Here is a 25,678-nt window from a genome sequence, read left to right as displayed (position 1 = left end):
CCGCGGCCTCCCCTCCTGCTACACAAACGTCTGAGGAGGAAAGGTGAGGCGTACTGTCCCAAAATACGCGATGCGATTCGATGCCCTTCAGGCCCCACGCTGCCTGGCGCATCTCGGCGGCCACGTGTTACCAGGAAACCGCGGTGTCCTCGCCACCAGGTGAGCCGGGCCCTGGGCTCCTCGGGGGACAAATCCACCTGGACGGCTCATGCGCACGCCTGCCTGACTGGGGCTTAGTCTTAGATCTTAATCTGAGCAAAAGAAAAGTCATCTTAACGAGAGGCTCTCCTGTAGATTATCACCTAAAGGAAACGGCACAGGTGTGCTTCCTTTAGGGGACATTCTTCACCTTGCGACACCTTCACACTCTGGGACACACGGAGGGCGGCTGACGTCACCCGACACCCCACAGGGCGACGGTGCCGCCCGGGGGCTGTCAGGACCCGGCCTCGTTCCAGGCTTCAGACGACTGTACTCTGTCGCCTAGCGAGTGTCTGACCTTTTCACAAATGCCTTATGTGCCACGTGCCGCCCTCCTCCCGTGCCCGACGGCACAGAGCAAATCTACGGTTTCTCCGTGGGGAGCACCCGTGCGTCCACGTGAGCGAGTGTGGGGCCAGAGCTGCCCAGCGACCTGGTTGCTCTTTCACTCCCTGCATGTCAGGGACCAGCCCCCGCCCCACCCTCCGCCCAGGCTCTCCTACAGCTGCTTCCTGCGCTCCGTCCGGAAAACGCATGCTTGACTGAACTTCACAGTTTAAGTTAGGTGTGACTTGTACTCCTTTTTAATTTCCAAAGTTACCAGTCCCAGCATCTCGGACAAACCACAAACTTGAGTTTTCCGAGCCTCGGTAGTAGTCCCTGTAAAATGCCACGTGTGTGCAAGGTCACGGTGGAAACTGCACTGACGCCTAAGTCAGTGGCTGAGCTCCATCACTGGGGCAGACGATCGCCGGTCTGAACAGCCGGACAAGGTGTGACAGAAACGACAGGCCCTGAGCTAAGACGGAGCGGACGGGGTGTGCAGCACGGCCCTGCCCCAGCAGGGAGGCAGGACGTAGGCTCGCAGGGCACGGACAGAACCGGGGGCAGAGCCAGGTGGGCATCCACGCGGCCCACACCTGCGGCTGCACGCACAAGGACAAAGAACACAAGATCCGGAAACGCGTGAAAGTAGTTTAAATTGGTATCAGCAAAATTCTAAATCGCACTGAATTCCTGAGCTGGTGTGGGAAGACTGGAGATTTGTAATAACGTAGCGTTTTAGGAAAAATAAATGGGAGCGTCAGAGTTCCCCAGAGAAACTGAAGCGAAGAAAGCCTGGAGCCCCGAGACGGGGGAGAAGCCGTGCACAGGGCAGCGGGCGGCGGGCCAGGGCCCAGAGCTCCGTGGGGGCGTGGAGAACACAGCACTGCTGCGAGCCACACTTGGGGACACAGGGGCAAACTCAGGAGGGCCTTGCGGGACAGTCACCTTCTCGCCTTCCATTCAGAGTGACGTCAGCCCATCTCCTCAGCATCCACAACGGTCAAAGACTAGTCACAGGATCAGATACTGGGGTGAAGGGCAACAAGGCAATTCAGGCCTTCCCCATGTTCAGAATGGTTTTGGCTTTTACTGGGGAGCCACGTGAAATAGTGCCCGTGCTATGCAGCAGCTAGAGCTCAGGGCTATGTGTGTGTGTGTGTGTGTGTGTGTGTGCACGCGCGCACGCGCCTGCAGAAGTCATCCTGTACCGCAACAGTATAAATACATTTGTGCAGGGGTGAGGCCAGGTCTTTTGTGTCAACATGTCAAACGGATTCCTGTTAAAGGACTGACACTTCCTTTGGTTCCTAAATAAATAAAAGTAGTAATTATATGCAATTTGATGCACCTTAAAATAAAACATCTCCAACAGTCTACACGGCCAAGGTAGCCAAGACCAAGCGCCCAGAGCAGCAGCATCAACAAGGAAGCTAGCCAGGCGAAAGGGGCCGATGAATCGGTGGAGGGCTCAAGGCTGGAAAAGCTCAGCTCAGCTCTCTACCCAAAGGGGACAGTAACCACGGCAAAGCCAGGACAGAGGAGAGGCGGCCGCGCGCGCGGCGGAGACCAAGGCTGCAGCACAAGGGACCCGCCCCGGCCCCCGAGGACAGGCCAGGGACTGGGCCTTAGGGACCGGCACTACAGACTAGCCGAGCCGTGGTGGGTTCGGGGGAGGTGCTCCCCAGAACTGGTTGAAATAAAGTGGCTGCTTTCTCCTTGTGTAACCAAGCGAGCAGAACACGAGCCTGAGGCCTCGAACACCATCTGTGCACCCGGTGAGGAGGACGTGGCAGAGAACGACACTCACCCAGAAGAAAGCGGAGGCAAGACGTGAGGAGCAGAGTCCCAGGGGCTGTGCGCCTCACCCAACGAACCCGGCCATTCTTCCCTGTAGCCGTTTGACGTATTAGCCAAATCTCCCTTTAACTTCTACTTAATTTAAAAACTGCATCCACTGATGTTTCGTGAAGAAGTGCCATAATTAAAAGGCAAATGAGAAGGGCGCTCGGGTGGCTCAGTCAGTTAAGTGAACGACTTGATTTTGGCTCAGGCCATGATCTCGTAGTTGGTGAGCTTGCCCCGCATCGGACTCCACACGGACAGTGCAGACCCTGCTTGGGATTTATGCATTCATTCATTCATTCATTCATTCATTCATTCTCTCTCTCCCCCCTCCCACTCATGCTCTCTTTCTCTCTCAAAATAAATAAATAACTTATAAAAATTTTTTTGAAACAAGATAAACGTATCGGCAGGTATAAAGAGCTACCTGCTGTGATGCTAAAAGCCACCACAAACTGACACAGGACAAGAGCCAGAGGGACAAAGATGAAGAGAGAACTCATGCTGAGGCTGCATTAGTTTAAATACAACTTAATCCCCTGAGGAAACAGATGAGAAAGGGCGGAGGGGTTAGGAAACCCCCGGAGGCCATGGCAGCGGGGGCCTCAGGGCACGAATGCCAGCTCACTGACCCCACCCCAGAGCCCGAGACCTCCACCTCCCAGAATACACTCTCACGGACCAAAGTGGGTGACAGTGTTTTGCTTAGTTATAGCTACTCACTTTGAAGTCGTCTGTAAGACGCACGAGCAGCAGCAACGCCAGGAGGGTGGGCGGGTGCTTCCCCAGGGTGCCAGGACCCGCTGCCAGCGCGCACCTCCAGGCAGAGCTGCGGTTACCATACGAGTAAGTCAGATGCAGACATCACTTGGGCTTTGTCAGTTTCTACACATGCTCTCTGCTCTGTCCCAAGGACATCGGGGCAAACGGTCCCATGCAGCTCGCAGGCTCCTCGGGTAAACCCCCAACAGTCCCACCTGCCCCGACCTGTCCCCTGGCAACCACTGAATTGTCCATCATAATGTTATAACTTCAAGAATGTCCTATAAATGCCCAAGTGGCTATATGTATCAATACTTTATTCCTTTTTACTGACGGAGAGTCTTCGTTGAATGGACATACCACTGTTTATCCAGGTGACACTATCTTAACAGTTTGCACCTCCCACATTTGCTATGATATAGCTGTGCTTTGTGGTTAAAAGAAAGTTTGCTACATTCTCAAGAATAAAGTTGATCACATTTGTGACACGAAGGTTCTACCCTTGGAAAGTACTGCCAAGGAAGTTAATCAGAAATTTTCAAATTTGTCTCTTTTTTAATGTTTATTTTTTATTTTTTTTTTTTGAGAGAGAGAGAAGAGAGAGAGAGAGAGAGACAGAGTGCTAGCAGGGGAGGGGCAGAAAGAGAAAGAGACACAGAATCTGAAGCAGGCTCCAGTCTCTGAGCTGTCAGCACTGAGCCTGATGTGGGGCTTAAACCCACGAACTGTGCAAGTCATGACCTGAGCCAAAGTCCGATGCTCAACCGACTGAACCACCCAGGCGCCCCTAACTTTCTTTACATAAAAACTGCAAGAAAGTTCTATGATCTTGGGTAATGGCCAGCTATCCTATTTGAACCAATATTCCCACTGAAAACAGTAAGAAATAATGTATGCAATATATTTTTAAATCTCTGAAAAGAAATAGAAAGAGCAGACTAGACAGTGAGGGGTTTCAGGGCTGGGCTCTGACCAGGTGCCACACAGGTGATGTGACCGCAGGCGCCCTCTGCCCCCGAGGCTGAGCTTTCTGGTCAGCAGCCTTCCTGTGTGAGCAGAAACAAGGCCAGGACTGAGACAGGCAGAGGTCCCACAAGAGGCCCCTCTTCCCAGGACGAGAGGCCGTGAGGGGCTGCGGCCACACTAAGCGGAGACGGGAGAGCTACGCGCCCGCACACGGAGGAGCCAGGCTCACACAACTCGGACCGCGAATCACATCCGCAGGAAGATGTTCTGAGACAGGCGGCATCTCCAAGTACCAGCAGAGGCAAGTGTATGTGCTTCAGGATGACGACCCCACTCCCTCTTCTGATCTCAAACAACTCCTATAATTAGCTTTTTAAATATAATTACCAACTCCCCCAAAACCCCACAAATTAACCGAAACTGAAGCACAACCACCACCAGAAGGAACAAATAAGAGAAAACGACTAACAGGAGCAGCAAGCAGCCTGTAAAACGACACAGAAGGAAAACTAGAAGGATTATCCGCGTGGAAATACACAAATATAAAAATGAATACATCGGGGGCGCCTGGGTGGCTTAGTCAGTTAAGCATCCGACTTTCGCTCAGGTCATGATCTCGTGGTTCGTGGGTTCTTGCCCCTCGTCTGGCTCTGTGCTGACTGCCAGCTCAGAGCCTGGAGCCTGTTTCAGTCTGTGACTCCCTCTCTCTCTGACCCTCCCCTGCTCACGCTGTCTCTCTCTCTCCGAGAAATAAAAAAAAAAAAAAGAATACATCAGTGTAATAAAGACACCAAACAATTTTCAGAACTAAAAGGTTATCAATAACCGAAATTATGAACTCGATTGCTTTGACAGTGGACTAGCTGCAGCCAAGGCTGATATCACGACCTGGAAGACAGGTCAGTGGAACGAGACAAAACAGAGAATGGAGACAGAGGTGGAAACGAGGAGCCGACCAACGAGGAGCACGGTGTGGACATCTAACACACGTTCGCACCCTCAAAGGAGAGGACACAGTAGGATCAGCCCAGAGATTTCTGGGATAAAGGAAAGGGCCCATCCACACTTGAGAAACGCACTGAATCTAAGCATTCTAAGAAAAGAAGCTTCCGTGTGGACACACAGTGGCTGAACGCAGAGCAGCAGGGAGCAGGTGTGAGAGCGGCCGCAGGCAGGGGGCACCCAGGAGCACAGGCCCTGGAGACCCCACTGGCCACAGGAGGCGGCGGGAAACGCAGGTGAAACCGTTTCTCAGGAAGGAAAGCCAAACAGAAATCTAGAGGGTTCCCGACAAAGCCATACTAAACCAAAGAATGAATTTTTGACACAAGGAAAATTACTCTGCAAGGAAGGCCTGAGTGTAAGCAATGAAGAAGAAACACATGGACGCACACCAAAATATACGGGAATGCACCAAACAACAGGGTCTCTGGGGCCTGAAAAAGACTCAACTAAAATAAATGACAAAAACTACACAAAGTCAATGGGCTTAGGGGAGGTAGACATTGTGCTAAGGCGACACATAAAGGAAATAGCTACCTTTGGATATTGACAGATTAAGAATAACGTTCTCTGTTTTGGGGGTAACAACCAGAAGAAGAAAATAGCTTAAATCTTCCAAACTAGTGGAGAAATGGAATTATAAAAATTATAAGGAAAATGGTAAACAAGGAGGAAAATCTACAATAGGTAAGGCATACTGAAAAACTAAGATGGGATGACATATTTAAATCAGAACTATAACAGAATTACAATAACTGTGTGGGTACTAAATAGTCAAAAACAAAAAAGGCAAAAATTAAGCCCAAGAGACACACACAGACAGAGAGAAGGGGAAGTGCACAATGGAGTCAGCCAAGCCTAGCACATTTCACCAGCAGGCACGGCGGTATTTGTAAGACAAAGCAGAATTTAACACAAGAAGCTTGAGCAGAGATCAAGAAAGTCACTTTCTTATATAATGAGAAAATGCTTAATTCAGCAGAAATACATAACAATTTAAATTTGTATACATCTGACACCAAAGCCACCAAGTATATAATGCCCACAACAGAATTCCAGGGAAAACAGATTCCCAAGACTAACGGAAGAGTACCGCACAATTCTTACCAAGTGTTACAGAAGGCAGAGAAAAGGCAGTGGGGGTGCGGAGAACCTGACAAACAACATGAACCATCTCAGCCTAACAGACGCACACACACACTGCGCCAGCAGTCCAGAATCCACGTTATTCACAAGGGCAGGCAGGTGCTCCCCGACATCAACGAGATACCTGGCCCTGCAACGGGACTCCGCAAATGCCATACATCTGAGAAAACAGAAGATACGACCTCTAACAACAACACAAACTAAATACGGACACAGACAATAATTAGAAAATTCAAACATGCTTGTAAATTAAGAAATGACTTTGTAATAATCATGGGTCAAAGAAGAAATCAGTAGAAATTAAAAAATATTTTGTACCTGACAATAACAAAAACACTACATATGAAAATGTATGGGGATCGGCCAAAGCTGTACTTCTGTGAAAATTTATAGCCTCAATTACGTATATACAAAAAAAGAGGAAAAAAGCTGAAAACTAATAAATTGAGCATCTATCTCAAGAGGTAAGAATAATACAAATCACAAAAGGTAGAAGGAGAAAGAAGGTAACATTAATAAATTAGAGAAATACTAAACATCACAGAGAATCAAGCCTAGGGAAGGCTTGTCCAAAAGGCTCCTACTAAAGTTGATACACCCACTGAAAGACTGATCAAGAAAAACAGAAAAGAGAAACAAGTATCAGGAATGAAGAAGATCAATACCGCAGATCCTATCCATTTGAAATAACAGGAAAACATTATGAACAATCTTTTAGGAATAAATTTGAATACAGGTGCAGGTAACACATTTCTTGAAAACCATAACCACAACACTGAAGAAGAAATTAAAATTTGAAATCAACTTTAACTATTTAAAGTTAACTACTTAAACTATAACTATTCAATAAATATATTTTAAACTGTTAAAGAAATCAATTCTGTCAAACACCTTTTTTGCAGTAAAAACTTCAGGCTTCCCTGATATGTAAATGTGCAACGACTAAATAAGTATAATTTTAGAGAAAATATTCTAGAGACAAGAAGAGGAAAGAAAACCTGTCCGTGTATTTGGTGAGGCCGGCAAGGTCTGGACACTGACCACCAGAAGAATAATACGAGAAAGCCAGTAACCAGTGTCCCCACTCACGGGAACCAACACAAAAACTTCACAAAAACACAAGCAAGGGTAACATACAGAAGAATATTATTACACCATGATTATGATGCATCTTCTACCCAAAGAAAGTAAAGCAAAGTAGGTATCATATTGGAATGTCAATCAATATAATTTTTCATATCAAAATATTAAAGAAAAATTTAAACATAAAAAATCATCTCAATAGATTTAGTTGCGGTATTATAAAAACTATACTCATAATCTCATTTTTAAAAATTTTTTAATGATTATTATTTTTGAGAGAGAGAGAGAGATACAGAGCACAAGCAGGGGAGGGGCAGAGACAGGGAGGGAGTCACAGAATCTGAAGCAGCTTCCAGGCTCTGAGCTGTCAGCGCAGAGCCCAACGCGGGGCTCAAACTCACGAATTGTGAGATCATGACCTGAGCTGAAGTTGGATGCTTAACCGACTAAGCGACCCAGGCGCCCCTACATTCATAATTTTAAAACAATTTTTAGCAAAACAGGGATAGGAAACACTTTCTTAGTATAAAAAAGGGCTTCTAGAAAAGCACAGCATACTTAATGATGAAACTTGAGCGTTTTGCCTTTCACACTGGAAACACACCATGTCCGTTAGCAGCACCCGTGTAATGAGATACCAGGAACAGGGCTCAGGGACAGGGAAGAGCAGCAGATGTGCAAGGGATCCAAAGAAACAAAGCCACCATTATTTACTGACAATACGCTTATCTACAGAAAAAAATCTGAAAGACTCCAGATTGATCATTACAATAAAGTTTTATCAGAATTGATGGGTTCAATCATTTTACAGAAATCAGTTTTATTTCCCCAAACTAGTAACAAATAGATAGGAAACAGTTCTTTCAAAAACCACAGTATTTACAACAGCATTCAAAGAATATCAAGTATCTAAGAAAAGCTCTAACAAAAGTTATGCAAGATTTCTACGAGGAAATTTTTTAAACTTTGAGATATTGAAGGAGACTGAAAATATAGATACGCCAGATTCATGGTTTGGAAGATTTAATATGAAATGCAAGCGGCCAACGAGGGCAAAGGCACTCTCACAGAACACGAGGAGGAAGAGCTGGTCTGTGAAATCCTGGCTTACTACACGGGGGACGGATTGAGGCAGCTTATTAGGTGGTCAGGAACACACACGCCCACCAAGGGAACAGAACAGGGGACCCCAAAACCAGCCTGTGTCTGAGTACCCCGTGTATGACAGAGGTGCCCTGGTCACTGGGGGACGGCCTTCCCCACCAGGGGCACTGAGGACGGTGGTATGGGGAACAATTCTATGTGGAAATGTTATCCGGCGATTCCAGAGGTCATGGCCGACCCCACCACCTTTCAGAAGTGAAGACGCAAGGACTTGTCCGGAAGCGCTTCCTAAGCAACATGCATGGGGTGATAACCACCAACAAAAAATACTTATCCATTTGACTGTGTAAAATTCACAGACGTTTCCCCCCTTAATTTCACTGCCAGGTAAGTAAAATTCAAGCTACAGATTGAAGATTATCAGCAAAACAGAACTGTCGAGACAGCCCAGAACAAACGCACGTCCACACGGGCTGACTCTGTCCCGTTCCAAGAACTGGGGATAACCTTCTGTGACTGGACGCCCTCGCCGCCGGGCCCGCGGTTCCAGGCCTCTACACGGCCCAGGCCTGTGGCCTCAGTGAGTCCCTTCTCCCTGAAGGGTGGCACGTGCTTGCCGTCTGGGAACTCCATCGGCCCATCTCCTGCCTACAGGATTTCGGGAGCCAAAAGGCTGCTCTCATTTCATCCTCTGTCCGTTCCTTCCAGTGCACGCTGATGGCGTTTCTGCTGATACAAGATTCTCAAAGCCTCTGTGTGTCACGGGGACCACACCACTGGACACGAGGCCTCTGCGCAGACCCTTCCTGGCTCCCCCCGTCCACTCCGGGCTCTTGCTGACACAGCTGCGTGGGCCCGAGAGTCACACACGTAACGTCTTCAGCAAAAAGCTGTCCAGCCACACCCTGGGCCTTCTTTCCTGGGTGTGCTTTCCAAACCCTGAATTTTCTCACATTCGCCTTTCGCAATCTGCACAGGCTACAAATTTCCCCAACCGTCAAGTGGTTTCCTAGGTCGGAAACACTCTTTTCCCCAAGCATTCCCCAAGCACGCTCAACGGAAAAGGAGGCCGTACTGAGATGTTAAGCAAGTTAATCTCTAAGTTCTGAAGCAAACTTTGTACCTGTGCCACCCAACTTCTGATACCGTGTTCTCACTGTGCGAAGCGAGCAGGGGTCTGAGCAGAGCACTGGGTGCTGGCTCCCTCGGGCAGCCGCGGGTGGAACGGGAGTGGGGGGCACCCATGGGACCAGGGCAAGTGAGAAGAAAAGCCTGCCTCCCAAGCCAGCCACACCCCAGTGAGCGCAGGACTTCGGACAGAAGGACAGAAGGTTCCCAAGTGTTCGCGGAAGAAGCGTGATCACTGTCGGGCGCCACTTCCCCTCTGGCGCCCACGTGTGCCTCCTGTGTCCCCACCCCAACAGCACAGTCTTCCGGGCCAGCAGCTAGAGGGGGACGCAGCGCTTCGAAGCTCGTGGACCAAAGAGGGCTGCACAGACCAGCTCCGGCACGTGCCCGACGGGCCGCTGCACACACAGCAAAGGACTGACGGTTCGAGCGGCACAATCGGGGAACGTGTATCCATTTCAGTTCCAGGAGTTAAATCCTGCAACAGTTTCCTTGAAAGACTAAGTAAGATCTACCAGGTGACTCAAAAATATTTTGTTCTGTAAAGAAAAATTTCTACGAAACAACCTAACTTTGTGAAATTTGTACAGCATTTTAATGAAACAGAAACAGACCCATAATCACAGAGAACAAGGGCGGTGGCGGCAGGGAAGGGAGGCGGGGATGACGGGGATGAACAGGTACAGGCCTCCAGTCATAAAACAGACACCACGGGGATGAAAGGCACAGCACGGGAACGGAGCCGGCAACGCTGTAGTGACTTTGTACGGTGACAGCCTCTCGCAGGGAGCATTCTGTAAGGGACAGACGTGGCCAGTCACTGCGTTGTGCACCTGAAACTAAGGTAACGTTGCGTGTCAGCTACACTTCCATTAAAAAAATGTGTTAGGTCGGGGCCCCTCGGTGGCTCAGCTGGTTAAGCGTCCAACTTTAGCTCAGGTCATGATCTGGTTTGAGAGGTAGAGCCCTGCCTCAGGCTCTGTGCTGACAACGTGGAGCCTACTTGGGATTCTCTCTATTTCTCTCTCTCTCTTCCTCTCTCTCCCCTTGCCCCTCCTCCACATGCGTGTGCTCACACTCTCAGGAAAAAAAAAAAAAAGCTTAAAAAAATATATTAGGTCAACAGAGGAAAAAGCACTTTACTTTCCAAAACTGTGCACTTTTCAAAAAAAATTATCCTTTATTAAACTGAAAAACATAATTAGTAAATACTAAAATATACTATTATTCCTATTTTATGGAAACTCTGCAAAAGGAAAATAAACTTGGTTGAATCAAATATAAACACAAATTCCCTAAATCAGTGTCCTGTACTTTTTACATGTTATGGCTTTCATCCCTTCTGCTAAATATGTATTAAATGCATTTTCAGACTGTAAAAAATGAGGAAAAGGATCATGTTGAAGAAGGCGTGAGATATTCTGCAGCCACACAGAAGTCTGCAATCATAATTCCGTCTAGTAAGTCCTGACCAAACATGTTAAGTATAAAAATGGGGGGGGGGGGGCGCACCTGGGTGGCTCAGTGGGTTAAGCATCTGACTTCGGCTCAGGTCTTGATCTCATGGTTCGTGGGTTCGAGCCCCATGTCGGGCTCTGTGCTGACGGCTCAGAGCCTGGAGCTGCTTTGGATCCTGTGTCTCCCTCTCTCTCTGACCCTCCCCTGCTCATGCTGTGTGTGTCTCTCTCTCTCAGAAATAAATAAAAACATTAAAAACTTTTTTTTTTTTTAAAAATGGGGACTGAGACATCAGAGCAACACAGACAGAAAGCTTACTTCTTCCCCATTTTGTTAGCAAACTTTAAAAGGGCTGTACAGGCTTTAAAAAAAAAGTGTGTAAATGCTAGTATATTGCTATATATATAAACATGCAATCATATTTCTAAGTCTGTATGTACACACGTATCTGAAAAACTTTACAGTATTTATCAAGTTATTAAAATTATAGATGATACTTGTTTCCTTTTCTTATTATTAGGTATTACCTAATTTTTTACTATAAACATAATACAACCGAAGTACAAAAATGAGCAATGAATATTAGTTTCAGTTTAAAAATGCTTAGGGGCACCTGGGTGGCTCAGTCAGTGGAGCATCCCACCAGCGTCTTGATTTTAGCTCAGGTTGTGATCTCGAGGTTCCTGGATTCAAGGCCGGTGTCAGGCTCCACACGGACAGTGCAGGGCCTGCTTGGCATTCTCTCTCTCTTTCTCTGTCCCTCCTCCACTCGCTTTCTCTCCCTCAATTTTTTTCTTAATGTTATTTCTGAGAGAGAGAGACAGACAGAGTGTGAGCAGGGGAGGGGCAGAGAGAGAGGGAGGGAGACTCAGAATTCAAGCAGGCCCCAGGCGCCGAGCTGTCCGCACAGAGCCCGACGCGGGGCTCGAACCCACCAACTGGGAGATCATGACCTGAGCCGAAGTCGGACGCTCAACGGACGGAGCCCCCCGGCTGCTCCTCTCTCTCAAAATAAATAAATACTTTAAAAATGCTCACAGTGTATTCTGTCTCAGGACTACAATTCATTTTTCCTGTTACTTTGGTAAAAGTTAAAATGTCAAGTTTCCTTATAGTATAATCACACTAAAGAAAGAAAAAGACGGGGACGCTTTGTTAAAGAATTATAAAAAAGTGGGTCGCGTTGATAGGTTTGTACCGGCTCGGCAGAGAAGCGCCCCAGAGCGCAGCGCAGCCCCCCGGCAGGCCGTGCGCGGGGCGACGGAAGCGAGGCTGAAAAGGGCCCGGCGCGAGCACCTTAGAGCCGATGACAGCAACACACAGAAGCTGTGGTTAGTGAAAGAAAGAAACGCACAACACAAAACACACGGGAACTGCTTAGAGGGGAAAAAAGGCGTGTTTGCTCCGCGCAGATGGAGCACGAGGCGGCCGGGGGCGGCTGGAGGGGAAGCAGAGGCCCGCGCGCGGGGTCCACGCCGGCCCGAGGGGGCTCCCGCCGGGCAGCGGGGTCCACGCCGGGCAGCGGGGTCCACGCCGGCCCGAGGGGGCTCCCGCCGGGCAGCGGGGTGCACGCCGGGCAGCGGGGTCCACGCCGGCCCGAGGGGGCTCCCGCCGGGCAGCGGGGTCCACGCCGGGCAGCGGCCCCGAGCCCCCCCCGCCCCCCCAGCACCAAGTGCAGCGGGAGCCGCGTGGCCGCCTCCCCTGCAGGAGGGGCGCGCACAGGCCGTGGAGCCGAGGCTGATTCGAAGCGGGGTCGGCATCGCGGCCCCGACCTCGGGGGCCACACGGGCCAGCGGCGTCGGCAGGTAAGACCCACAGAAGCGGGTGGCGGGTGGCGGGCCGGGGAGGGGAAGGCCCCGGCGCCGGGAGCCGCAACGCCAGCAGCCGAGCCTCGCCGCGGCCGCAGAGCCCCGCTCCTTCCAGGCCATTCTCTGCGCGCTGCGGGCGGAGCGGCGCGCCCCCTGCCGGTGCCCCCCCTGCCGGTGCCCCGACCGCCCCGCGCTGACCCTGGGCGACGCGCAGCGCGCGGCTCGGGGCCGGGGGACGACCCGGGGCCCTGACCCCCACGAGCCGGTCAGGGGGCCGCTCACCCGGCGAGTGTCTGGGACAGACGTGGCCTTGTCCCCAGAGCCGCCGCGGGCACGCGGCACGCGTCTACGCGGTACGGACGAGGCCGCGGGACACGCCCGCCGCTCGCAAGCGCCAAGGGCCCGGGCGGCCGCGCTGCGTCGCAGGCCCGCGGGGCACACGCAGCCCCGGGAGCCGGAGAGCAGGCCGCACGGGGGTCGGTGCCCGGCGGAGCCGGGGCGGAAGTGGCGGCCGCCCGTCCCGGGGCCTCACTCCGGACACGCTGTGGGGGGGGGGCGGGTCTGTAAAGACACGTGCCTTTGTCTCCAAGGCGCTTGCTCCGGCGCCCTCCGCACCGTTTCCCTGTTCTGTTCCAGAAAGTGGTTATTCTAGCTTCCTGCTTTATGTGTGATTTATCAGGTTTTAACTGCTGACTCATGTAAAAATGTTCGTTCATATATATTGTTTATTTTCAAAATAAACTTTGTGGAAATACTTTAGAGCAGCCTCAGACACATTTATACCGTAAATACTAGTCTGTAAAAGGACACCTGGTAACTACTTATATCCCAAGCTGAGTTACAAGGTTATCATTTTGAAACACTTCACACGGAAAGACTGTCTTCCTGGATATTTGGTCTAAGCTGACAGCGACACCAGGCGGTTCCTGCAGCACGAGGTCAGCGAGGCGCACAGACCGAGGCCCCTGGAGGGAGTCTACTGGCAGGAAACGAAACTCTTCCGAGAAATACCCCCCAGTTCTTGAGTATTCTATTATCAACACATTCATAGATGAGAAAGGTTCAGATTTCTAACTAGTCTAAGAAAGGCGGCTCTGCCCCCCACGCCACTCCCAGGGCGCTCTCCTCAGGGGCCGTCGGGGCGCTCGGCCGCCCACTTCGGCTTCGTGTGGGTGACTTCTTCACACTGAGACACATTTCAATACAATCACACTCAGAGAAACTCGTTTTACCGTCACTGCCGAGCCCACCTTATGGGAATGATGTAGGAGAAGAGCAAGAGGAACCGGAACAGGTTGCGGCACCAGGAGCCCACAAACCCTTGCAGGGTCACCATGACAACCGACAGGGCAACTAAGGCCACAAACAGTGCTTTGGTCAGATGGTTGAGTTCAAGGTCCAACAAACCAACCTGAAAGACAAACATAAAATGAAGACGTGACCATGAAGTCCCCGTACATAACAGTGATGACCGACATCCTAAATTTCCTCTTGTACTGACCTTAACCATAACCATACAAAAAGGCATTAACTTTACTTTCCTCCTGAAAAGCCTTGTAAAAGTTTTAAGCAGAATTTCTGAAAAGGAGCCATGATCGCAGAGTGTTGCCAGAAAGGGCCCGCTGAGAAAGCGGGAGTCCAGAGCAGCCAACACAGAACTCAGACCCTTCCCCAGGTGGGGGGCTCTGACAGCCGGCCGTGGCGAGCAGGGCAGCGCGAAGGGTGTGGGGGCGTGTCCCCCAGCCCGGCTGGGACAGCGGCCGCGTGAGCCGGATGCAGGACCTGGTTCCGATGGAGACCTCAGGAGAGCACAGCCTGCCTGCCGCCCCTCTGCCAGGAGCTTCTCTGAAAGGACTTCTCTTTAATTAAGCAGAAAAGCAACAGACAGGGCAGTTAGCTTGAATGGATTCCTTTTTTAATTTACACAAATCCTACACTTTTCGTTCTCCCAATAAGGCACACACACCCCAAATTCATTCTGTGGACTGTGGACTTGCTGAGCAAAACGTGAGGGGAAGTCATGTCCGTGGGAATGAGCTCTTTTCTGGGTGCATTCTGGGTGGGATCCCGGAAACGTTAAGAAGTAGCGTTCATGCCTCAAGTCACACACGCGCAGCTTGGATCGTGAGCTCCGGCGGTCTGCACGAAGCCCTCTCCTGCTAAGTCACCCGGCTGAAGGACCGCAGCGCAGTACGGCGTGCGGGTGGACACAGGCGTGGGGTCTCGGGCTTTGCAAAAAGGCTTCAGAACTACAGGGGGAGAAGGGGGCGCACAGCGATTACATTTCCTCAGGAGCTGAAAGGTAGGCGAGTTTGAACGCTGGCGGTATAACCTTGGGAGAACCGAGTGCCTGTTTTCTTATCTGAAAAATGGGTTAGAAAAGTGCCCTCGTCACGAGACTTGGGGGTAAATGAGATGCACCACAGCTCCTGGTCCAGAGCGGGCCCATACGCGCATTCTTCTGTCCTTGTCCCTGGCATGAGGCCACACTCAGACACGATCCGTGCTTCCTAACTGTGGGGCCGTCGCCTTGCGCTCGGTGAGCCTCACTTTCCTCATCTCTCCGCTGGCGCCCCCCACCTGCTAACCAGACGAGGCGGGCTCCCTGCGGCCCGGAGCGCACCCTGGCGCTCCTGGTGACTGTCAGCCACGGCTGGTGCACGTTCCGCACACTGCCTGCCCGGCGCCCAGGGCGTTGACGGCACACAGGGTCTCCATCACCAGAGTGTCCCCTGAATCTATGCAAGTTTTGAAAGAGGGTAATTTAAACAAAAAGAAAGTGACTGCCATAACTTTGATAAAATATAAGGGATACTGTAATTCGCAAACTAAAAAGTTTGTAGTTTGAGCTAATTAGTAACTTAGTTTATTTTTGAAAATCCCTAACTTCAGCCAATAAAAAGGTACTTTCCCCACGTCTCATGAATTCGGTTCACATCTGGTTTTGATTACCATTTGCCACAAACTTGCATGAGAACATTAGAACATGTAGTTAGGAAGAAAACACAAAGCTCTGTCAGGAAATCTAGTTAAGCGTAGCTACAAAAAAATTCACTCATTGAATAAATACATGTAAATGTCCCCTACATTTCCTCCTCCCTGCAGAGTTATGACAGGTTATGAAAAATGGGCCAAAAGTGAGACTTAAACTGCATAAAACAGCCAGGCTGGTAGGAAATCTAAGACGAACACCAGCAATACATAATGAAATTAGGAGTTTCCTTCCCCAACCCGGTGTAATACAGACACTCCGTCAACACTGCTGCGAGTGACCACTTCACCGCCCCCGGGAACAGCCCATATATAAACACGGGAACGACACGGACGCAGAAGTAACAACTGACGTTGGTCTAGAGTTGTGTTCTAGCTGCACAGCCACCAAGACGCTGCAGGGTCTGTGCCCTGGGCAGCCTGTGACAAGCACCTGCTCCCCAGACCCCGCCCCCCTCTGACACCTGTGCTCCCATCCCTGGGAAGAAAGCCCAAGACTTGCTGGAAGGTGGTCTGGTCTGTCCGGGCAGGGGGCAGGGACGGCCTCTTAACCTGGGAGCGAGGAGTGCCGGGCCCTCCGCACTCTCCAGTGTCCTGCGGCCGCAGCCGGCCCTCCAGCCTTCCCGTTGTGCACAAGGTGGCCTTCGGGCCAAGGGGCCTCGCGGGGCACGACGTCCACACTCGGCCTTCGCCGGCAGCCCTGCAACAGAGCCTCCCCCAACCCAGGCGGGCTGCAGAGGAGCCCTGACCAGGTTCTGGAAACTTCGGGTAGGGCTGCCCTGCCAGGGCTGGGCTTCCCCGGAGGGGCATGCAGCTGAAGACCACGGCGCCTGATTTATCAACTGCATTTAAAAAGCAGCATGACGTGGACAAATATCGTGCCATTTCCCGCTGCTCCAACCACTCCATGGTTTATGCTTGAATTATGGAGAAAAATAGGTTTTTGGATTAAAATGAAGAAAAATTAAGCCGAGGAAGTAGAGCATGTTTCAAAGCCCAGATCCTTCTGCTGTGACAAAGGGGGCCTAAGTGTCAGGCCTCGCTGAGGGTCAGATGAAGTCATTACTCATTCAGTCAGGGAAAGAAGACTCAATTACCTCAGCCTAAAGATGCTATCAATGAATGCAAAGTGCATATTTTACTCTATTCATCCAAATCCCATTAAAAAGTGAAAGGGATGATTTAATCGGGCCTTCCAGAGTTGGTCTTTTTTTTGTAATAAAATAAAGAATGACTGTCTCGCAAAATGCATGACCGCTGCCTCCACTTTCCCTGCGTCTCAGTGGTGAAAGGCTGGAAAAGCCGGGCAGAAACAGCCAGAAGCGAACACAAAGTTTCCTTTGAGAAAGGCCACATGTAGGATGGGAACGAACGCAGCCCTGCACGCCGACGCGGCACGCAGACACTCCGCGGGCACCAGCAGGCTTGGCCGGCTCCCCTGGCCAGCGCCCAGCTCCTCCCGCACTTTCCAGCACCTTCCAGCAGAAAGGCCAGCTTTGCCGCCTCCAGCTTCCCTCGTGTGCGGAGGTAACCACAACTGTTCCCTAACCGGCTGTTCCCTGCATTCTGGCAGGAAGCCCTGAACTCTCTTCTTCCTGGAAAATCACTGTGACCAAGCTCTAGCGTATACCATGCGGTCTGCATTTTCGTGTCAATTCTAACTAAACACAGTGAGAAAAAATTTCAACAATTAGCTTTTTAAAAGTCCACTCTGAGCTAATAGTTAATATTTTTATACTCATTTCTCAGTTAAAAGTTTCTTCAACTCACCTAAAACGCAATCTGGACTCTTAACTCTTCAGTATAAAAACTAGTTAACTTGTAAGCATACAGCTTTTACAAAGAAGATGGTAGCTTCAGTTTTGATGTGAATCTCTTCCTTCTTTAAAAAGTTTCTGGAAACACCTGAACCAAATACCTTTTGCTCTAACTGCAAAACCAAATATATTATTAATCACTCTACGTAATCTTGACTGTAGAAGAAAAGGTAAATTAAGTACACTAGCAAGCAATTTTCAACATTTATTGTAATTTCCTATATTAGTAAAGCAAATTTTCTTCTACTTGTCATAATATTTGTTTTATTTGAAACAACTGTGATAACAAAATTAAATACGCTACTGGAAATTTTAATCTCCAAGGGAAAATTTGTGCATAATGTCTAAGACACCACAATGGTTCTGCAAAGGGGCTGTTCTCGGATAATGAACACAATAATTGCCTGTATAATCTAAAATGCTACTAATGGCAACGATCACAAATCCATTTAGCTCCTCTTTAATTTATGTACCAAGTTTTAAATAGCTAATGGTTCTCAGTAAAATAATGGTTTATACCAACAATAAAGGGTAAATACGGTATTCTTCTGCTTAATCAAGAAAAGATCAGTAAGGTTTTCTTAAATGGGTGCATGGACGGATGAGAACCCCGTTATCTCTGGGATACGGCGCCATCCCATCCATCTCAAAGTCAGCCCCTGGCGTGCCACCACGTCCCTAAGAAATCAGTGCACACCCCAAACTGGAACAAAGATCTCGTGTTCTAAAAACTTAGTTAAGAGAGAAGACAAAGGGCATCATTGCCACAGTGTGGACCACATGGTATCGCCCCTAGATCAGCATTACGTGAGCAGGAAAATACTTTTACCGTTCTCCTAAAGCTCACATTTAACTGGTCAGAGTTAGTATTTTAGACTAGCAACATAATAGAATGTGAAATATCAAAAAACAAATTTAAACTCTTGCAGAAGGCTGAATATTATGTTAATTGTCCTATGTTATCGCTGCACATCTATCACATTTTAAAAGCAGAGAAGCCTCCAGTCTAATGGTTAATTTACTCAAGATGACTCTGCACAGGCAGAGTATGGCTTTGCACACGAAAGGTTACCTACAGGGAAACATAATGCTGTTAGCGCCGTTCATCGTTTAACAGCTGAATCACTCCTGGATCAGCCCCGCAAGGTCCTCATCGATCAGGGTTTGGAGTCTGACTACACAACTGACAGAGGGCTCCACCACAACCCACCTGAAATCCCTGTAAAAAACACATTTCTTTCAAGTATCTTGGAAGCAAATCAGCCTTATATTTTCCACTTTTAGGAGAATCTTAAGAAATAAGAAAAAAATGAGTAACTTTCAGCTCTTCATTTGTACCTATGTATTAAAAATAATTTTTTTAGGGGCGCCTGGGTGGCTTAGTCCGTTAAGCGTCCGACTTTCGCTTAGGTCATGATCTCGCGGTTTGTGGGTTCGAGCCCCGCGTCGGGCTCTGTGCTGACTGCCAGGTCAGAGCCTGAAGCCTGCTTCGGATTCTGTGTCTCCCTCTCTCTCTGACCCTCCCCTGCTCACGCTGTCTCTCTCTCTCTCCTAGAAATAAATAAAACATTAAAAAAAAAATTTGAAAAAAAAATAAAAAATAAAAAAAATAATTTTTTTAATGTATTTATTTTGAGAAACAGAGACAGAGAGTGAAGGGGGAAGGGGCAGAGAGACAGGAAGACACAGAATACAAAGCAGGCTCCAGGCTCTGAGCTGTCAGCACAGAGCCTGATGCGGGGCTCGAACCCACTGACTGTGAGATCATGACCTTAACCGACTGAGCCCCCCAGGCGCCCCTGCACCTATGTATTTTAAGTAACTGAAACTCATATACTAAATCTAACTCCTAAATCTTACAGCAGTAACTCCATTATGGAGTTTAAATTAGAAGTATTAGTTTTTAAAAAGTGATGCCATCTATCTAGCCTTTTGTTCTTTTTCTCCAGTCTATTTATTTACTCATCTTCGGACATGAACTACCGAGTGGGACGTGTCTGTCACGCTCCACAGACGTGTCTGAGCCCCCGCCGCTCATCGCCCCAGCGATCTGTGGAACAGGCCACGTTTCCCCAGCCACTGTAGTTTACTGGCTCAATAACCTGTGCTTTAGAAGCGCCCTAAATACGTATCAGTACGGCAATTCTTAACTCTATAATAGATCACCTGAATTTTTAAAAATCAAAATGTATATTCACATTTTAAAGCCTACCATGTAAGAGCATTTCATATCCTACATTGTTACCTACCGATAAATTCTGCCTGACTTTTCTATACTCAGCAATTAAGGTTGTTATCCTTGCTTACTACACAGTTATTACATGAAATGTTTTCCTTGAATGTTTAACATTTAAAAAGAGAAAGCGGGGGGGGGGGGGGGCGGCGCCTGGGTGGCTCTGTCAGTTAAGCATCCGACTTCAGCTCAGATCATGATCTCACAGTTTTTGAGTTCAAGCTCTGTGTCAGGCTGGAGCCTGTTTTGGATTCTGTCTCTCTCTCTCTCTCTCTGCTCCTCCCCCACTTGCACTCTGTCTCTCTCTCTCCCAAAAATAAATAAAAATGTTTATAAAAATTCTTAAAAATAAAGAAAAAGAAAATAGGGTTGTTATATTTTTCACATAAACAAAAAACAGCACTGGTGTGAAGACCAGCTACTCAGTAAGCAGTGAAACCACTGTCCGTACCGACATAAGAAATGCAGAGAGGAGACAGGGATTCGAGGTCCAACCTAGGCCTGGCGTAGACTTGGGGCCCATCACGCAGAGTGTCAGACCACCTGTCGGCTGGCCTACAGTAAGCACACCATTCAAGCTGAAATTATTCCTAAAATCCTCGCAGATCGTTTGAGAAATACTGGCTGTAGCATTTTCTCTAGGACACATATCCACTCAACAGGATACTTTTGATAACTGACAAAAATGCCAGAACGCGGCACTATGAACAGGTGTAAGCACGCATGCACGTACCTCACATCTGTCTCTGCAAAACGCGGGCTCACGTGTGCTCACGCAGGACGGTCTGGTCAGGCCCGTTCCTGTGCACTTCCTCTGTCATGACAGAACCCCGATTCAAGTATAGCCAATTTATCAGAAGTCATCACATTTAAAGCAATATAATGGCTTAAAAATAAGTGGCAAGTTAAATGTTTAATTTTTAATGTGATAAATTATTTCTTTTTTTCTTTTTCTTTTTTTTTTTAATGTTTTATTTATTTCTAGGAGAGAGAGAGAGACATCATGAGCAGGGGGAGGGTCAGAGAGAGAGGGAGACACAGACTCCGAAACAGGCCCCAGGCTCTGAGCTGGCAGTCAGCACAGAGCCCGACGCGGGGCTCGAACCCACGAACCGCGAGATCATGACCTAAGCGAAAGTCGGACGCTTAACCGACTAAGCCACCCAGGCGCCCCTATGATAAATTATTTCGAAATACTCTCTTAGGTACAACTTGTGACGCGTTAAAGCCAAACAAAACCAAGTATGTGTAAACATGCAAGGAAAGAGTCTGGAAACTACCTGGAAATTTAACTTGTGCTCTATGTACAGAAATTACATTAAAATTCAGGGCTGAATGCTGAGAAACCCCCGTATTCTCTAGTGCACCTTACTCCTAGCTTTATTTTACAGTGATCCACGGAGCTTATTTGCAGAGCAGGGACCTAGGAGGACTAAGACGCACCAGCTCCCGCCGACCCAGTGCGGCCCTGAGAACGACTCTGAATGGCTGTCCCGTTTCCTGTTCGGATTTCACTGCTGTTCTCATAGTAAGATTGCTCGCTGCGGAGAAGCAAAAGGCGAGGCATGTTGTAGTTTAGCCAGCAGAGGGTGCTCAAGTTTGATGCTTATTTTTTCTGAATCCTGAAAGCCTTTTTTTTTTAAATGCAAAACCTCAACCTCTAATTCAACCAATTCAGTACATTTAATACATGTTGTTGTTGTTGTTTTGCAAAAAGAGTTACTTTAAAAAATCTATTTTTTGTTATGCAGAATCCAAGACAGAATTTAAAGACTTCAACATGCTGGATTGCAGGGTATTTCCTGAATAAAAATATACTGTCCTGTAAGGAATCGTTTTTCAAGACCTGACATCCTCAATACTGCAGGTGACTAACACAGTACCAGGGCGCCACGGCTTCTGCAGACGCAGGAAACGGACAGGCTGAAACAAGAGCTCACGTTCACAGTCTCAAGATCCTGCGTCTCACTTTTGTCTTAACAATGTAGGAAGCTGTCAATTTTACATGATTTGCCCAGACCACTCACTAATTTAAAATAATTACTTCAATAACCCAAGTTATCCATGGACACCAGAAACCTTAACATTCAACATCATTCATGTAAGTGAAATTCGACGTCAGGTAATTTGGATTTCAATGTAATTAAAGCAGCAGTTGATTTTGGTCATTTTGTATTTAACAGATATTTTACAAAGAGCATTAACCTACGCTCAAATCCTTACTATCTAAAAACACAATACCCGTGAGTTTAGGGCCTTGCAATGCTCTCGCCGTGTTTCAACAATGAAACCCGGAGGCCTACGGTCACCTGCACAAGGGACCCGGGCTGTGGCGCGAGTCTTCCGTACTTTATAGACCAGAGGCTCTTGGGAGTTCTTTGTTCCTTAGCAACATGAGAACCAGATCTTTCTAATAATAACTCTAAATGGTACTTAATTTTTTTAAGAAAAGCTTTTATCAGGAATCTTAAAAGTTGAACGGACACGGTAGGAAAGGGAAGACCACTGATTCCAGAAAACGGCTGACAAGGAAGCAGCTCCCGCCTCCGGCCAGCCGGGCCTCCAGGGGGCAGGGGAGAGGCCTCCGGCCACTCCACTGGCTTCTGGGAGCCTGTGCGTGTCCCTGCCGCCCTTCTCCTGAGTGTGTCAAGTCTTTATTTTAAATACTGTGTCTGTGAGTTTCAGAAATGCCCTTGAAATACACTCTTAAAATATTCACTTAGGGATCATTTATAAAATATTACTGGCTGGAAAATACTGTATTACTGAGCATGTTACTGATACTTTACTAGAATCTGGGCCCTACTTACTACTGGTTAAGGGAATTAACAAGCACACAGCCAGGGCTTCTAAGGCCGCTGCGTCCTGAAATCGCAAGCACAAGGACAGCATCCCCTCAGGGAAGCCTCTGAGCTCTTTTCCAGGAACTAAGAGAAATCCCTTTCTGACACCCAGAAAATGAGGTACTGGAGGAATTACTCCTGTGAGTGGCTTGGAAGTGCTGAGCACAGCCGATAAGGAAAGGCTGGATCTGGGGGCGGGCTCAGGGCAAAGCACCCCGTGCCCGCATGGCGAGGACTCAAATCCGCGGGAGGCAGGAGGTAGGGGGGCTGCCTACTGGGCCCGGCCCTTCCCTCTCCTTCCCTTCCCTTCTGTTTAAAACACTGCACGGAATGGGGGGTAGCGGGTACCACCTTTCCACCTGCTTATCTTCCTTATACAATTTGGGTAAAGAAATGGTTATATTTTTATTAGTAAATAAGGTCATTAATTTACAATGGAATCTTTACTTCCAAGCCTACGTCCTCGTTCATGAGGCGTCGTGATACAGAGGGAGCCCCCACGGTGAAGTCAGAAAGCTGCTCGGGATGAAACCGGCACATCCATGCTCGCCGCCAGTGCGCCGGTGAGCACACGCGCATGGCGCTCTGGGTGAGGGGGAGCCCCGGGGCCGGCTCAGGGCTCTCACAGGACAGTGTGCTGGGGTCTGGGGGCTGCAGCGGAAACTGCTGGTTCTAAGCAACACGCCTTGGGGCGGGAGGGATGACGACTAGCAGGAAACCCTGATGGTGGAGTCCCGTTCAGCCCTCCCCATGCACGCGCCCCCCCCCCCACCCGCCCTGCATCGCACTGCCGGCTGCCATGTCACAGGAAGGCTGCGATGGCGTCCAGTCCTGTGTCACGGTCTCCCTCCATGTCTCTCAGTTTATTCTGTAAATATGTAGGGATTTACGGACCATTTAAGGTCTCTGCCCCAATCTCCAAATATCAGCACCTATCATTACATAAACCACTCAACGGTGCTTTTAAATCAAGAGTCATTAGCTGACTTGACGAGACCCAGGACTGAGGAATGTACTGGAATCAAACAGGACCCCTGTTTCACCGACCTCACCAAGTCCCCGGCGGTGAGAGGCGAGCCCCCACCTACAGCTGCGCCAGTGCACGCGGGACACCTAAGGCACCCGGGACCCGTGTCCGAAACCTCTGGGAACGACACGGCCCTGCACACGGGACCAGTTCTGTCTGCGTTCTGCGGCGCCCCACACCAGCGCCAGCAGCTACGGACCCACATGAGTGGCAGGTGACGGCGCTCACTGGCACGGCAGGCGGAGCGGCAGAGGCACCCTCGTGGAGGGCCGCTGGCTCTGGCTTTCAGTCCATGGTTCTCAGGACTGACATTCCCCTGGATTTTTCAGAAAAATGGAATTTAGCAGATTTGCGGAAAATTGTAAATGACAAACTTGAGGCAGTTAGAGAAACTTTCCATCTTGCTTTACCTCCTTTATTATTATAAAAACCGTCCACGTAAGAGGGTTATTAGCGGTATCGGGCACGATGTAACACTATTTAAACATCTAAAATTCTTGTGTTACTTTATATCTTCAAAGACATTTTATGAACCGTTTCATACTTAATGGCTTGTAAGCAATCCCAGGAGTTAGGAATTGTGTGAAAAGTTGCCCAGATTGACAGATAAAGTGAAAAGGTCTGTATTAATTTCCAAATAAAGAAATGCATGGCGTGGTATCTCACGATGATTACACTCTAAAGTACCAATTAGAACGCATCAGAAACTAGAGCAAGTTGACACTCTACAATAAAGCAAATAATTTCCAGTTGGAGGGGCAGAAAATGTTAATATGCGATGCTCCAGCCTACGAGAATCTTTGTAAAAGGAAGTAGCTAATAAGGTTTAATGATGCATGTCAGGAAGCCACGGCCTGTAGGGAAACACAGCTGGCTTCATTTTGTAAACTGTTTGATACACACATCTTTCTGGTTCGCGACGATCAGCTGCGCCAGTGCCACAGGGGACAGTTCAGCCTCTGAGGCGGGTCCTCTTCTTCTTGTCTGAGTTACAAGGAAAATACGTTGAGAGAACACGGGGCTACAGGCTGGTGCCCTGGCTGCCGTGCATCCGCTCACAAAGGGGATTGGAGAGTCTTCTGTAAGAGGTCGGCGAGACCACTGCACCAGCCTAAACGGGCTCCTAAGTACTGGAGCCACTAACACAAATCATATTACAGACAAAACACTTGGATTCAGTGAATTAATTACCTGTCCCGAGACGGACACTGTCATTCATTCGTACCTTGTGTGTTGAAACACAAACGACCTTAAAACTGGCTCCCAGAGAAGCGCCACAGCACAGTGGATGCCCGCCCAGCGGGACCGTGGGTGCCTGAAGGACACACCCCGAAGGGCCTAAGCGTCCTGCTCACACTCACTCGGCGCCGGGCACTACTACACGCAGGTGACAGCAATTAGCAGCAGATGACAGAGCGTCTGTATCTGTACCAGATGCAGCTCAGGGTCACTGGAAGCCGCCACACCTTCCACAGGAAACACTGTTTGGCAACGATCAGACGTAAAAGCTCTTAGACGCAAATTAATTTTTCAGCCGCCGGAAGACAACGTCCAGGTCACAACACTAATATCCACACGCTGTTCAAGCCCTCGCAGCCGCTTATTTCAAACGTAATTACACATATTAGCTGCTAAAAACAAGCATGCCACACAACGAAAAGGTTGCCCTAAACTAAAAGAGCTAAAATTCTAGTTATTAGAGGGGATCATCTTGCAGAACATACTCAACAGGTTCCGGCCCCGCGCGAGGGCTGGAGCAGCCACTGCGCCCAGAGTCTGCGCTGAAGGTTCCCCGGCACAGCGGCGGGTCATGGACGGGGTGTGCGGGTCACAGCCCCCCCCCCCCCCGGGATCTGAGAGGAGTCTCAGAGTCTCGGAGATGGCCTGTCAAGCCTGTGCGAGCCAAGCCGGAGGCCAGGAGATGGGAGACCGTGCCACCC

The 25,678-nt window shown here is 49.0% G+C and overlaps 1 protein-coding gene across 7 annotated transcripts in view; it reads right to left on the bottom strand.

The window, feature by feature from the left end:
- ATP9B (ATPase phospholipid transporting 9B (putative)) overlaps window positions 1–25,678 on the bottom strand; it is a 226,465-nt gene that overhangs the window by 57,918 nt on the left and 142,869 nt on the right. For all 7 annotated transcript variants that reach the window (XR_005530783.1, XR_005530782.1, XM_039245815.1 and 4 more), the window contains one exon: window positions 14,078–14,238. Coding sequence is in view for 5 of the 7 variants with exons in the window: in XM_039245815.1 (XP_039101746.1) it covers window positions 14,078–14,238 (161 nt within the window). In the remaining 2 variants the exon portion in view is untranslated. The remainder of the gene's footprint in view (window positions 1–14,077; window positions 14,239–25,678) is intronic.

The sequence above is a fragment of the Hyaena hyaena genome, unplaced genomic scaffold (genome assembly GCF_003009895.1).
Source record: "Hyaena hyaena isolate Hyena2069 unplaced genomic scaffold, ASM300989v1 scaffold_267, whole genome shotgun sequence".
Classification (NCBI taxonomy): domain Eukaryota; kingdom Metazoa; phylum Chordata; class Mammalia; order Carnivora; family Hyaenidae; genus Hyaena; species Hyaena hyaena.
Note: the sequence above shows the minus strand (reverse complement) of the source record. Positions and strands in the feature narration are given on the sequence as shown.